The 16,412-nt window shown below is 40.6% G+C and overlaps 1 protein-coding gene across 5 annotated transcripts in view; it reads right to left on the bottom strand.

Moving 5' to 3' along the window:
• Positions 1 to 16,412, bottom strand: part of CSMD1 (CUB and Sushi multiple domains 1) — a 937,839-nt gene that overhangs the window by 97,006 nt on the left and 824,421 nt on the right. For all 5 annotated transcript variants that reach the window (XM_083606880.1, XM_083606881.1, XM_083606882.1 and 2 more), the window contains 4 exons: positions 11,426 to 11,544; positions 5,839 to 5,908; positions 3,951 to 4,067; positions 1,879 to 2,088 (listed from right to left, as the gene is read on the bottom strand). In XM_083606880.1, the coding sequence (XP_083463006.1) occupies positions 1,879 to 2,088; positions 3,951 to 4,067; positions 5,839 to 5,908; positions 11,426 to 11,544 (516 nt within the window). The remainder of the gene's footprint in view (positions 1 to 1,878; positions 2,089 to 3,950; positions 4,068 to 5,838; positions 5,909 to 11,425; positions 11,545 to 16,412) is intronic.

The raw sequence follows: 16,412 nt of genomic DNA, 5'->3' as shown, positions 1-16,412 counted from the left end.
AACAGAATACAGTCTCCTTGCAACATTCCAACACAGACTAGGCTCTGGCCAAGAGCAGGGGCTAAGAACAAACTTGCTTCAAACACAAGTGTATTTATACTTTAGATTGAGCTGACTAACTCTCACATGCTTAACTAGTTGCAGGTGCAGGACAAGCACACCCCAAATTAACGAGCACACCTAACTTAACCCTTTCCTGTCCTTTTTTCTCAGCATGCATAAACCCCTTATGAATTAACAGAACATAGAATGCCCTTGGCCTTGAAGAAGGTAGGTCTCAAGGAGTTTGGCATTTTTATTCATTTCAGTAAATTCTCCAACTGCAGCCAGCTTGAAGTTAGCATAGAGAGTAAGAGTGGAGGAATGAATGAGGCTGTACTATACAAAAAGGGGTGGGGGTGGAGAGACACACAGAGAGAGAAACAACACAAGAGGAAGTATCAAAATGGTTTGGATAAAATAATAGGGAACTTTAATGAAATGGTAAATTGCCCAACATGATTCAGGGGAAACCTACCTCAGGAATTTGGCAAAAATACTAATCATAATTCAAGTAACAGAAAAAAATCATAATACAGACTTTATGCACCAACTGTAATCAGACATACTATATTTTTTTTAAAAAGACACCAACACACCTTATAAAACATGGAACGTGCATTGGTAAAAGTATCCCTCAACCCATGCTAATTATAAAACAAAAATTATTATTATTATTTATCATTATTTGTTGTATATTATATAGTGAAAGGTAAAGGACCCCTGGACGGTTAAGTCCAGTCAAAGGTGGTGGAGTGAGCTCCTGTTGCTCTATCCCAGATCCTTCCAACCTAGCAGTTCGAAAGCACGCGAGTGCAAGTAAAGATATAGGTACCCTGTGACAGGAGGGTAAACGCCATTTCCGTGCACTCTGGTTTCTGTCACGGTGTTCCGTTGCGCCAGAAGCGGTTTAGTCATGCTTGCCACATGACCTGTAAAGCTGTCTGTGGACAAATGCCGGCTCCCTCAGCCTGAAAGCAAGATGAGCGCCACGATTCCACTTAACCGTCCAGGGGTTCTTTACCTTTTTCACCCTTTACCTTTGTATACTGAAAGCACAGAAATACAACTAAAAGGCTAAAAACACAGCAAATGCAAAAAGAAGGACGAAAGGTCCCACTTCACTAAAAGAGGCTGTGATGCCATCCTTCAAATTAAGAGCCAAAAGCCTGGGAAATGAGAACACATAAGCTTTGACTTGGGACCCAGATGAGCTTAAAAATGTTTATTACATTTATTTCCATTCAAAACTTTCCCCAGTTACACACTTATCCTCCGAAAAATACTGTGGCTTTCTAACTGTGTCCATACCAATACTGGCCACAATCCAGAGAAGGCTAAAAACACTCTAGTTTCCGTTCCAATCATTGGGCATTAAGCAAACTGCTAATAAATGAACACATCACAAAAGCATATATTTCTAGCGTTGAGAATTATGAAATGTTTAATAGGACATTTATTGTCCAGACCAGTTCACATTTTAAGTAAAATAATATAAATACAAAGCACCAAGGCAAAATGGAAAAACTGCCACAGAACAAATTCCAACATGCATAAACCTAACAAGCCCAAGGGAAGAAAAAAAGAGAAAGAGGTCTTCACCTGGCAATGAAAAGAAAACAGGTATAGAACCAGGAAAGCTTCCCCGGGGAGGAAATTCTACAGACAATGGGCCACAACAACAAAAGAGACTCGCTGGGAACCAGTCACCTGATGGCATGCAAACCTAAGAGAAGGGGCTGAGAATATGATCTTAACACTCTGTCAGATTTACATAGGAGAAGACAATTATGTAAGTCCTCAAATTATAGAATTAAGGTTATGTCACCGGTCGCTCACCTTGATATACAAGTTTAAATCCTTGCCTATTTTCCGAGTGATCACTGTAAAAATGGATGAGAGTTTCATGCGTTGTGCTTAATAAAGATGGCGGGAGGTCTGTTCCACTGAACTGGCCAATCATAGAACTAGTGTGATATGGACCATTCTGGATTTCAAGGAAGTCATGGTTAGCTTCGGTGGAGAAGTTCAGAAACTGTATATGTGCCCCTGTATGGGGGAAAATGTAATAAAAATGATATTACCTATCAGTCCTGTTGTAACCACAGCACTGGGGCATACTGCTCTGTAGAGTCCCCCCAACCACCAGAAATGGATTTCCAGAAGAGGCGTAAAACCACTGCTCCATAAGCAGAACTACGTACAGTGGTACCTCGGGTTACATACGCTTCAGGTTACAGACTCCACTAACCCAGAAATAGTAGCTCAGGTTAAGAACTTTGCTTCAGGATGAGAACAGAAATCGTGCTCCGGCGGTGCGGCAGCAGCGGGAAGCCCCATTAGCTAAAGTGGTGCTTCAGGTTAAGAACAGTTTCAGGTTAAGTACGAACCTCCGGAACGAATTAAGTACTTAACCCGAAGTACCACTATAGTAATCAGAAAATGGAAGCTATGATGCAAGCTCATGTGTTTTGCAAATGGGACCCCTAATAAAAGCTGTCCAGGAGACAGATAATGTTGTAAAATATATATATAGCAAAAGGAATCCATACTGCAACATGGGTACCTTTTATAACCATACAGTTTCTATTATCCACAAAGTAATTAGTGTCTAACCTCTATACAAATCCCTAAAATACAAGCAGGGCATTATTTTAAAAAACAAGCTTAATTATTAAGAACCTGACATTATAGCTGGATTTATAATAACCACACTGATTAATTTAACTAATTAGCTGAGCACATAATATTATCTTTACTTAGTGTATTATATTACATAAATCCATGTAAGGAAGGAAAGCTGTTAATACATAAAATAAATGAATACCTAGCTAAGTGTTCAACAACAGGCCAATTTTAATTAGCCAACAGTGCAGACCTATACATGTCTACTCAGAAGTAAGCCCCGTTTAATTGTACAAGGCTTACTGCCACAGCTACATGTGTATACAGCCAAAATCTCATAAATTGCTATTTATTTTTTTAATAGTGAGAAATTGTCTTTTCCTTTTGTTCCAGACTCCTATCTTTCTTTCAATGGACTATTTATCTGCAAGAATCACACCATCATAATTATTATCCATCCTAAGATGCTTTCCCTTAAAGACACAGCTGCAATTTGCTAATGAGCCCAAGAAGGTTGTAAACAAGTTCTAGCTACCCATGAAATTATTTGGATAAGAAGCGTTTGGGACTTTTCAATCTAGTTTGTGATGATAAACATATAGCCTTATTATCTTCTCCTCATGAATAATGTATAGATTACCAGGAAACACATCTGAAGAAAAGGGAAAGGAATGCAAAGTGAGTAGCCTGGCCTCTTGTTAGAGGACTGAGAAAGGACAGATCAAATTGAGTTAGGTGTTAAGTGTTTTATTTCAAGCCACCATTCAAACTTAAAACTACTCAGAATGAGGCAGAGAGATTTCACAAACAATGCTTTTTTACTAAAAGTAAATGTTGGACCTGATCCATCCATCCCTCCCTACACTTAACATCAGACATGCAAAAAACTCTCCCTGTATTGAGCCCTGCTGGTAGAATAGGGGGCGGTGACTGTGGAGGACTCCTGTATGAGAAAAAAGAAGTAGCAAGTGGGTGGAGAATAGATGGGGATTTCCAATTTCAATCATAAAACTGTTTTTTCTCTGGATAAAGCAACACACAAAAGCAGCGGCTATATTATTGTTATACTGTTCACCTTTCCACAATGTGCCCATGGCCAATGTACAATGTGCCAATGTATGAAGCCTATATAGATCTATCTATGTGTCTAGATAGACAGACAGACAAGAAGAAATATGTGGCAGTCATTGTTTTGGAAGTTAGGGAACTTCCAGAGAGATCAAAAATTCTATGGTTGAGCTGAAATGTATCATCATCATCATCATCATCATCATCAAGATTCTTACCATATCCAACAGGCAATAATATCTTCCACACGCAGCCCAGGTTACTGGGATAGTTTCCTGGGAACCCTGGGCTCAGTATCACTCCAGCCATATTTGTCAGTGTCCCACCACATTTGGCTATTGAAAATAAAATAATGCTATTATATTTCATGGTTTATTGAATGATGTATTACTTATGCAATGTTCATGTAACTGAAGAGCACTATATTGTACACTTGAACCAACACAGAGCACTACATTGCACACAGAAAGCTCTTATCTGAACAGGCTTCCCCATTCACTTTGACAGCTCTACACATGGATTCTTTTTCATGCATAGGGCAGCATTTGACATTGAAGTTCATGGAGAAACCTCTATAGGTAAAAAGACTCCTTTGGGCAAGTCTGCTCCAGCAAGAAATCACTAACCACAGCATACACCCATTGGTACGTCCAGGCATCATATGAAGTGTAGAATGACCCCTTATAAGTTTCAATTATAAAACGGCCATCCATACATTACATTGACAGGTCAGAAAATATTCTTCGCATGTCACTTTATATTCTGAACACTGAAATTATACTGGTTTCTATATGATTCAAGCATGACAAAGGGGTGATTTAATTATTTCTCTCTCTTTTGCATTAATCTGCACATTTTATTTTAAATTATTCAGCTCACATACGTAAGATAACGGTTCAAATATCACCTTAGGCACAAGGTTATCTTAGGCAAACCACCAACACTGTCAAAATCCCCACTACTCTTCTGCAATATGTAGACGGTAATACTGGCTCGATCAATTATAAGGTGTTCTCTACCAGGGGTGAGGACATAGGTGGCGCTGTGGTCTAAACCACTGAGCCTCTTGGGCTTGCCAATCAGAAGGTTGGCGGTTCGAATCCCCGCGATGGGGTGAGATCCCGTTGTTCGGTCCCAGCTCCTGCAAACCTAGCAGTTCGAAAGCATGCCAGTGCAGGTAGATAAATAGATACCACTCTGGTGGGAAGGTAAATGGCGTTTCTGTGCGCTGCTCTGGTTTCGCCAGAAGCGGCTTAGTCATGCTGGCAACATGACCCGGAAAAACTGTCTGCGGACAAACGCCAGCTCCCTTGGCCAGTAAAGTGAGATGAGCACCGCAACCCCAGAGTCGTTCATGACTGGACTTAACTGTCAGGGGTCCTTTACCTTTTTTATACCAGGGGTGGCTAGACTATGGTGCACTAGATGTTGTTGAACTACAACTCCCATCATCCCTGGCCAATGAGCCATGCTGCTGGGGATTCTGAGACTTATCGTTCAGCAGCAGGTTCTATGAGTCTGTTATGTACTGAGTTGAATAGGATCCAAAATGCAGCAGTCTGATGGGTCCTAGAACAATAGGATCCAGAATGCAGCAGTTTGATTGGTCTGCAGGAGCCACCCAATCCAGCTCCAGGTGGAAGTAAAATCCGCAACCTGATTGGCCTACAGGAGAATCCCGGAATTAGCCAATCATGTGGGGCCCATTGTGTAAATAGTGTATATAAAGCAGACATTTGGGAGAACTTCCATTCCTCCTCACTACTATGAGCTGAATAAAGAGCATGAAATCCACACTCGACCCCGAGTATATTTCAGAATCAATATGTTAATTCACATTTTAATTGAACAGGGGAAGGTGTACTAAATAAAAAGCATGTATATGAAAGGGAAAGTCGAGACATGAGAAAAGGAGAAACCTTTCCCTTAATTCTGGATAATCAGGGTCAATGGTTCGAGGGTACCATCTGATAGGTGCAAAAGCGACATTTTCCAGTCAAACGGGCTTGATATCAGCAGATACAAACTGCAGCTGCTAATTAACACTTTGGTTTTGTACTTATGTCATTCTTAATAACACATGGTTCAAAAAGTATGCATGCATACCTATACATAGAGGAGAAGGGTAGTTCCAACGGCGAACTGTTCCAGGCATACAAGAAATATGAGAGCGCCCCTAAAATAAAATAAAAAATAATGATTCATCATTGTCCTCTGTTTCTCCAGCTTTCCCCTGGCAATTTAGCATAATTATTCTAAGGAGAAAACACCAGCGTTGCTAGTGAAATCCTTTTGCCAATTACTCTCCCCCTGCACTTTACTACCCATGACAGTTTTCTAATTAAGGTTAAACAAAAGACTACTGCAATAATTAGAATTCCTTTTAAAATGGGAAATGAGTTGTGCCACATGTCTTAAGAAACTGTTTCAAAACCACTGTTCTGAACTCAATTATTGCATAGGTTTGCAGAGCAATGTAACATCCTCATTTGCATTCTTCACCATGCTACCAAAGGATGGGATTTATTTCAAGATCAGACAATGGTTCGGTGTAGAAAGAGATTTTTTAAAAGACTGCTCTCCCTTTTTTCAGTGGAGAGCGCAGAAGAGGATTGTGCCATAATGTCTTAACTATACTGCCCAATCAATGTAATGTACATGGTTTCAATTCCAGAATTAGTGAAATTATAGTTTGGTTAGGATTTTTTTTTAAAAAATCTCTCTCGTCAAATACATACAGAGAGTGCGGAATTAAATCAAATGTAATCTATACCCAAGTTATTCTCAATATGGATAAACTTTCAAAAGAACACGTGTGCTGTGGCTGCAATCCAACAGTTAGCTCAACTCTCCTTCCTAGGAGTTGAACTAGATGACCTGCAGGGACTCTTCCAGCTCCAGAATTCTGTGATTCTATGAACCAAAACCCACTAAGATAAACAGGAATGCCAGCTTGACTCCACGACCATGGGTGCCATGCAGCGTGCATGGTCCTGGCACGGAAATTTGTGGGTGCCTGGCCCCTTCATGGGGAATTTTGTGGGTGCTCATGCACCTAGGGCCCCAGGGCATTGGCACCTATGGAGATGAATGGATATAAGGTTGTCCCTTTTGAATTATGGTGCTGGAGGAGACTCTTGAGAGTCCCATGGACTGCAAAAAGATCAAACCTATCCATTCTTAAGGAAATCAGCCCTGAGTGCTCACTGGAAGGACAGATCCTGAAGCTGAGACTCTAATACTTTGGCCACCTCATGAGAAGAGAAGACTCCCTGGAAAAGACCCTGATTTTGGGAAAGATGGAGGGCACAAGGAGAAGGGGAAGACAGAGGACGAGATGGTTGGATAGTGTGTTGGATAGTGTTCTCGAAGCTACCAGCATGAGTCTGACCAAACTGCGGGAGGCGGTGGAAGACAGGAGTGCCTGGCGTGCTCTGGTCCATGGGGTCACGAAGAGTCGGACATGACTAAATGACTAAACAACAACAAGGTTGTCCCATTCCTTGTTGGGTTGAGGTTAGTCTGCCAAAAATGTTACAAACTGTGGTTATAGATTTCACATTTCACAGGGTTTCAGCCACAGAAAAACATACGCAGTTGGGCTCACAAAAGCCGACTTCCCTGACTCCTCCTTTCCACCCCAAGGGTTGGGAGTGGGTTTGAAGAGGAAGGAAGGGAGGGAGGGAGGGAGGGAGGAAGGGATGGGTTCATGGAGAGAGGCAACTACCACCGTTCCATTTCATTGGATGATCTCATGTTCTGCTATTGTGAGAGAAGGATGAAAAGTATTTCTATCCGAAACATACGATTGGAAATGAAGCTGAAGCACATATATCAAGTAAAGCTCGACAGATAAGGCTGCTGAGTAATGGATCTCTGTGACCGGGAGCGACGGATGGATAAGTAAATCTTTTGATGAGTCACCACCAGGAGACTGTATGTTTGGAACGAGGGGGGGGTGGAAGGAAAACCCTTTTTTTTCTTTGTACGATGTGATAATAATAACCCTCCACCCCAGAAAGAAACAAGATCGTGGATGGATTACAACAGGAGAGAAGATTGGTAAACGGTGAGAAAGTGGAAATTTTTTATGACGCAGTTAAAAAATGGCGTCTCGCCAAGACAGGCTTGCCGGAGAAAGAAGGACAGGGGGGAGGAGAATCAGGATTGTTCGAAAGAGAAGGAGTGTTGGAATTGAAAGTTTGACCTGACAGAGCCCCCTGATCTATTTGATTTATTTGGCTAGCCTGGAAAAAATAAAGGACAGAACGAAGATTAACTTTGTTTATGGAAGCGTTGAACAGAGGCTGTCCCGGAGTGATAGAGCTTTTGAAGAGTACAAAACCCACAGAGAGACGCCAGCTTTCAGTCTGTTTGTGAGAATCATCAGAGATCGCAAAGAAAGGAATATATGACTACAACAAGATGAGAAAGAAAGTAATAAAGGACTATCCGGATCGAACTGGATAGAACTGACTGATTAATGCAGTAAAATGAGTGATGTCTGGAGTTATCCGGAATTTTGGACTCGTGCGGAGCTTGATATATAGGTACCCTCAAAAAAAATTAAAATTTGGCTGTATAATTTGGAACTAATGTGATTTGAATAATGTGATGTGATTGGCCTGTTAATAAAAATTATTTTTTTTTAAAAAAAAGAAAAGTATTTCTATCCACAGCATGCATATTTTTATCCATCTCTTTCAAATCCTAAAATGCCAAGATTCTTTCTTTCTTAACAAAGAATAATAATAATAACTTTTCCTCATAGGGGAGTTGTATTCCTGTACTATCTCCATTGTAACTATTTTTAACCCCAGTGTGCTTATTATTAGGGTGGCTACCAATCAAATAGTTTAGAAATACATCGTCATATTTAGGGGCCCCTGCAAACATTTTTTTTGTTGCTCATTCATGCTGATTTGATTTATTGTGTTTCCTTATCTGCCCTTCACCACATAGTCCCCAGGTGGGTTACGACAATAAAAAATATACAATTATAATAAATTATTTGAGCTCATGCTATCAGAGAAGCAGCCATGCCTGATCTCACTGTCAATACCCTTTGTGCATGTAAAAAAAAAAAAAAAGGTTGGTGGTGGTCAAATGGCTTGATTTCCAGACAGTGCATATTCTGTATCCTCCTTCTGGAACTCCTAAGTTTTCATAGCACTAATCTTCTCTGTGTGTTTTCCCCTCCTGTTTTTGTAGCGCTACAACGCTTTCGAACAGTGATAATGTGGCCATATCGGGGAAATGTCACAGAACAACTAATAAAGCAGAATAAATCCACCGTTAATGTATCATTATTGTGTTCAGAACATGTTGCTGGATACATCCACAGTAAAACAATCTAACTCTTGTGATGACAACATTGAAACAAGTGTCATATTCTAGTGAAGCCCATTGTCAAGGTCTAAGGCTAGCCCTGTGTTTTCCCAAGATGACATAGCGTGAAGTACAATGTAGTACTAATATATAACCAAGTGCTTGACAAAGCAATGCAGTAGCAGTCCTTTAGGTGCCAGGCAATAAATTTCCTCCACAACCAAGCCTTTGGCTTTTAACTATCTGCAGCCTTTTAGAAGTGGGCAGGATGTTTTCCACCTTGGTCCTAATGTATCTCTGTAGGGGTTCTGTCTGATTGTCTGGTTGGTTGTAAGTCGCCTTAGGTTGTGCTGAGAAATACTAACAAATTTAATAAATACATAAATAGTAGTATTGCTGTGGACATTGATTATTTATTGTACAATGCCGTTCCTAACCCCTTCTCCTTGTTGACTTTCAGTGGTCTAATTTTAGATTACAGTCATACCTTGGTTTTTGAACAGCTTAGTTCTCGAACGTTTTGGCTCCTGAACGCTGCAAACCCAGAAGTGAGTGTTCCAGTTTGTGAACTATTTTTGGAAGCTGAACGTCCGACGGGTCTTCCTGCAGCCAATCAGAAGCCGCACTTTGATTTTTGAAAGGTTTGGAAGTTAAATGGACTTCCAGAACTGATTCTGTTCAACTTCCAAAGTACGACTGTATATTTTATATTCATACTTATGGCAAAAATGTATATATTCTGGTAGCTACGATATATGTTTGTCCACTGGTGACTTGTCAGTGTAGGCTGATGTGTTTAAAACATATGCATTGCCCAAAGAAAGGCAGTCAGAAACACTGTGACAGAGAACTCACTTGAACTTTGGCATGTGCAAACTATTTATTTAGATTTCAGCAAAAGAAGACCAAATGTAATATTGCAGTCTGCATTCTAGTGTTTAGCAGCACTGATGCTAGCTCAGAATCTATGCCTCAGTGAGATTTTTGCACTAAGAAAGGTCATACATTTATTTATAAATCAAGAAAGACTGCATTAATATATTCTCACATTATCATAATATGGCAATTACCACTAAGAAAAGCAAAACCATAGACTGCAAAAAAGGTCTGATTAGGCATGTAAGGCTTTAAAAAGAGAAAAGAAACCCTGGCAGAGAAGCAGGTATATAAATGGAAAATCAACTCTGTTTTACCTTTCAAGAAGATAGGCCCATTATGCAAGCAAAACTAATTTTATTATGAATGACTATTTTATTTGCTTTGCAGAAGGACCAATAGAAAAGAATAAAAATCTAAGAATAATCAGAATTAATAATGAAATAGGAACAGGGAGGAAGATACCAAGGAAAATTAAATGAAGCCACAACTTCCAAGTGTCCATTGAAAAAGAAAGAAATGTACAGAGGCAGGCAAACATGTCTGAAACAACAGTTGTCTGACAGTTTACTGTCATATTTGGAGATGGATCATAACCCAGTGGCAGAGAAAAAGATTTGCTCACGAAAGGTCCCAGTTTTAATTGCTGGCATCAGCCCCAGTAGATGGTATGAAAGGCCTTTGCCTTCAACACTGGAGAGTGACTGTTACTCAGAGTAAGACAGTACTGGGCTAGATGGTTATGACCTGATATAGGGCATGTTCCTTTCCTGCAGAGTGTATTAAATTGAATGCAAAATGTATACTCCCAATCCAGAGAAAATTAGCAACAGTTAAGACCTATTTAAATTAATAGGAATTCTGATTATTTCTGAGTATCATGTCCAATTGATTTCTGTTAGCTATATCACTTCATATAAAAGAGTTGCAGGTGTGGTAGTCTCAGAAAATATGAAAGAGAAAATTGCTGATGTTCCTCTGCTGGAGCAAATTTTTGTTGATGAGAGAGATGGGGAAAATATGTCAAGTTTTGACTTTATGCAGTTCTCTTCAGCAAGCAGAGTGAAAAAGCAACCATCACTTATTTATCCTGATCCTTTTCATATGAGACAAAGAGCTGAAAATATTTCAAGAGGATACCTTTTCTTCACCAAAAGAATTTGATCTAGCAGAAGATATTAGTAAAGGACTGCGGACTCCATGTTTGTTTGTTTTCAAAAGCTAAGCCATGGACTCTTTGCTTTTGAAAGATTTGATATCTCTATGGTAGTTTTGGTCATGTGAATGGTGCCACAGATCCCCTGGGTAGATTACACAGACACCCTGGGAGCCACTGCCTTAGGAGATGTAAGTTGTGGGAGCAAGAACGGACAAAAATCACTCTCACCATGGAAGCACCCATGTTGTGGGTTTCTGCTCTATTCAATTATGAATCCAGCCCAATATGTTAGAACAGCAACTATACCATTTCAAAAGAAAATGCAAGTACCTGTAATGTGTATCCTGGCTCACACTGAAATGACAAAACATCATTCACCATATATCTATCGCCCATTTTGAATCCATTGCTAGGAATTACTGGTTCTGGGCAGGCAGCAAGGCCTACAGCTAAAACAAAATAAAGGGGGGAAATGGAACAAAACATATTAAAATATTCATGTTGTTTTGAAGTTTTATTACTTTTTTTGTTCTTTAGCATATAACATGATCTAATCAATTCACAAAATTAAAAAGACGTTAAAGTCCCTGACTTAAGCATGCCATAATCTAAGTGAACACAAGGGAAGAAATGATAGCAGCAGGACAGAAAGGAAGAACAGTTCAATATAAATACACAAACAGATACATAAAGCCATCAGTAGTATGTATGTGTGTATATATTGCACAGAGAGAGACATATACACACACAGTCACACACAGAGGCGTGTATATACATATGAAACAACGGTAATAGGTCACATTTTATATATTCACTGTTGAGTAAAATTAGCTTCAAAATATAATGGTGTGGCAAATCTAGAAATTCATTCACACTCACAGAAGGAATTCATGTTCAATAATGCACACTGCAAGTGTGTGTGTGTGTGTACACATGCATGTGCAAGTCTCTTGAACAGGACATAGTGTGGCATGAAGATGTCTTACTGAAGACTTAGGGGGGCTTAAAGGAAAAGGTTGGCAGAGCTCTATCTGCCATGCTGCAGAGCCAGAGACAAGGTATTCTTTAGACCACATGCTTTACATGCTGTAGTTCTCATTCACAGCTTATGAATATCAAGTACTGTTTTCAAGGGTAGCATGCCTCTCTTGTACAGGAAATTGCTTACTGCATGCTCTTCACAGGTCAGCTAACTCTTTTGGCATAGGACATAAAACTCATTAATGTCAATACTGATCACTCTCCCAGTGATCTCATCCCAGTTCCTGCTTGTTAAATACTTTTGCCATTCCAGCTCTGGCACGAGACATACATCCAGGCACGTCATTACAGTGACCTCCAATATTTTCCAGGCATCACTGCCATCAATGACAAGAAAGCTCACAGCACTATAATCAAGTTAACATTTCTGAAAGTATATTAGCATTCATTACACGACACTGTCAACTAACCAAAATAAAATTCCCTAGGCTGTTTGATCCAGTCTCAAAAAAGCTTTGCTTCTTATGTTTCACAAAAAAGAAATGTGATATATATTAGTATGTGATACACACACACACACACACACACAGAGAGAGAGAGAGAGAGAGAGAGAGATGTATAATTAAATATTGCTCTTAATTTCTATGAAGTCTCAGTTTGCAGCGAATAGCCTTATTCCTTGGCATAGAGAACAAATTCTGTGCAAGTATGAGAATTAACTCATGAATGTGAACAGAAGTAAACCCTTAATAAATGTGAAATGAAATTGTGATCCAATACGTTTCCACGGGGGAGTTCAAAACAAATAAAAAGTATTGGGGGAGGAAAAAAATACATCTGTACTACATACCACTTGTTAGACTTGAGCTATAAGCCCTACTTAAATTTTAAAAAAAAAAAGATAGAGAAGGAAATATACATTTATAGAGCAATTTAGAGCATTTATAGAGCAAACGAGTGAGAATCAGAGTAGAGGAACCACGGCCATACTCAAAGTTCTGCCAGCTTGAACCAGTTAAGACAAAAAGTGGAAGGGGGGGTTGTTTGTTTGTTTTGCTGTACCAGCTCCAGGACCCAGATGTTCTAGAGAACGGAATGGGCCAGCCCTGTTCTGCCCCATCCCTGTAACACCCTTTTCCAGGTAGTAGGAGTTTATTCACTGTGCTGGGGGCGGGGCTGCAGCAAAAAGCCTCTGGTGAAAGCTAGCAGGCCAAAACATCCAACACCATAGACTGGAGGTTAGAAATACTGCCTTAGAACTGATTCGGAATCCACTGAAATGTAATGCTTCTCTGCCTCAATTCTTCTTCAGAGAGAAACCACGCAACCCTTGATTTTACACCTGTATATCTCTGCCAAGAACACAACATTTATTGCCAAAAGTTAGAGTTTATAATAATTATGTCTTATCTAAGTATTCACCTGTCATTCAAGCCACTGGAACTGTGGCTGAGGTTTAAATTATATCTTATTTTCACCATCCAGTATCCCAGTGAAAAAGGAGCAGAGACACGTCTCTCAGCACTTTATTTATATAATAGAATAAGGTGGATCAGAAATAACAGTGTGCACTAAGCAGCTGGGCCTGCATCAAGAAGATAAGACTCTGAAAAGCTAGAATCAGCTGTTTGTGGGGGAAAGGGGGTTCATGGGGGAACTAAATCCAGTCCCAACTCCCCTACTGAAAAAAAGATAATACACAGGATTTTCTGATTTATTTAAGAATTAGGCATACACTAGTCCAGCTCTTGGATCAGAACAGGGAACCTGGTGTACAAACTATTCACGTGTTCGATCCTCCATCCAGCTAGGGAAGCCCTAGGTGGCAGAGGGGAGGTCATACCGTCTGGCAAGCAGAAATTTTATTTTGAATTCTTCCCATTGTCTTCATTGTTTTCAAAGATGGCACATTCAGCCACCTCCAGTACACATCTGGTCCCTTGGAAACAGGCAAGTATCCTGGTGTGTAGGAGGGCAGAAATACCTGGATGGTGGAAGCCGAGATTGTCTGTCTTGCCTCTCCCACCCTGCAGGTATCTATTAATTTGAGAGTACTTGGGACAGAACCACAAAGCTTGGGAAAGAGACTGTGGCACCAAGATCTGCAGCAGCACCAACTCAAAATTATTTTAATTCTAAGTCTACAGAGCAGATGGCACTTACCTCTATTCAGAAGTTTAATGGTAAGAATAAGCACTTTAAATTTAACCTTGAAACAAACTAGTAACCAGTGTAGACAGTACAATATCAGTGATATGTTCTGTCCTAACATCCCTGATTTTGGTGTACAACTTCCAACATTCCTCACCATTGGCTATGTTGGCTGGGGACATTGATGGAGATGTAGTCTAAGAACATCTGAAGGGCCCTATACAGTATTGGCTACTTCTGTTCCGGACCAACTAATGTTTCTGAACTGTCTTCAAAGACAGTCCCTCTTACAGTACATTAGAATAATGTAATAGTGAATTGCCTAGGGCTTTCAGTGGTTGGCTAGTGTAGCTTCACAGGAAAAGAGGGTGGCAGATATCCCAGATGAATGCACTCCTGGCTGCTGCTGGCACCTAGTCTTATAGTAAATGTAAAAGGTAAAGGACCCCTGGGCAGTTAAGTGCAGTCAAAGGTGCCAATGGGGTGTGGCGCTCATCTCACTTTTCACGCCAGGGAGCCGGCGTTTGTCCGCAGACTGCTTTCCGGGTCATGTAGCCAGCATGACTAAACTGCTTCTGGCACACGAAAGACCGTGATTCCAGAGCACACAGAAACACTGTTTACCTTCCTGTTGCAGTGGTACCTATTTATCTACTTGCACTGGTATGCTTTCAAACTGCTAGGTTGGCAGAAGCTGGGGCACAGCAATGGGAGCTCACCATTGACAATGAGGACAGTGGGGGGACAGCGATAACAAATCAAGGGTGTGGCAAGAAGTTCAAGAGGCAGTGTGAAGAAAGAAGACTAAAACCGCAAATATAGACTTGGGTCTTTAAAATCACCTTGATAACACTCCTTAATGCGTTCTGAACTTGCACAATTCCTTTTCTGTAAAGTCAACATCAGAATGACGGGTAAGATTTCCTCTTGCTGTCCAACAGGGACAGTCAATACTGCTATGGTTGGCAATTACTTTTTCTCAAAGGAATACTCAAACAGGTAAGGAGAAAGGAAGATCAATGTATCAATAACAGAAGCCAGAGGTAGGCTATTACTACCTTCCTTCCCTGCATACAGAATCTAGGAGATTTTAATAGATTCCTTTGATTGCCACTGTGAGCTGGAAATATCTTCTTCTGTCATGATTGTCTACATCACAAATCCTGGCATGCGTTTCCATACATAATGCAGCACAAAGTTAAGAATCCCAATGATTGGGGAGTTAACTTGACCCAGTAAAATCTGAATAACAAGTTCATGTTTCCAACAGCATGCCCTAATGTAGAAATTTTTGTCATGTCCATTTCATTTGGGGGTTAGACCTGCTTTTAGCACAGAAACTGCTATGGTTGTCCCATATGATGACCTCTGTTGGGAGAGAGACAGGGGAAATATGTCCTTGTTAATTCTCCTCGACCTCTCAGCGGCTTTCAATACCATCAACCAAGTTATCCTTCTGGAGTGGCTGTCCAAGTTAGGGGTGGGTGGCACCACTTTGTGGTAGTTGTGGTCCTACTTGGATAGTCATTTCTAGAGGGTGATGCTTGGGAGTGTGCTGACCCATGGAGCATTCAATACAAGGTTGCTCAGGGTTTGAGTCTCCCCCTCTCCAACTGCTGTTTAACATCTATGTGAAACTGCTGAGTGGGGTCATCTGGAGCTTTGGAGTATGTTGTCAGCAATATGGTGATGACACACAGTTCTTCTTCTTCTTCTTCACATCTGCAGGTGTGTAACTTGGAGTTAAGATGGCGGCGCAAGCACTTGCAGCGGCTCGGCACTCCGAAGACCGGTATTCAGTGATTTGTGTTTTATTTTTATTTGTGAACTTGTTGCTGCTATGGACTGTGAATACTCAGGCACAAGAAATTTATAGTCGTCAAGAGCTCTTAAGTATCGGCAGAGGAGAAGGTTGCAGCCAGGAGGTCTCAACCTATAACATTCCAGCTGAGCTTATCAGAGAGCCTCCATATCTTGCACATTCTTGGGATACTCCCCTTGCTCTCCTTGCCAGAAAGAAAAGAAAACGGAGAGGGCGTAAGCAGAAGAGGGGTTGCAGGGCTGGACTACGAGTGAGGTTAGGTAAAAATCCCCACAAGCCTGCATTGCCAAGTCTCCTTGTATCAAATGTGAGATCCTTACCTAACAAGGTAGAGGAGTTGGAGCTTATTACCTCTCGGCAGAA

This window comes from Podarcis filfolensis (genome assembly GCF_964270895.1).
Source record: "Podarcis filfolensis genome assembly, chromosome: 3".
NCBI lineage: Eukaryota > Metazoa > Chordata > Lepidosauria > Squamata > Lacertidae > Podarcis > Podarcis filfolensis.
Note: the sequence above shows the minus strand (reverse complement) of the source record. Positions and strands in the feature narration are given on the sequence as shown.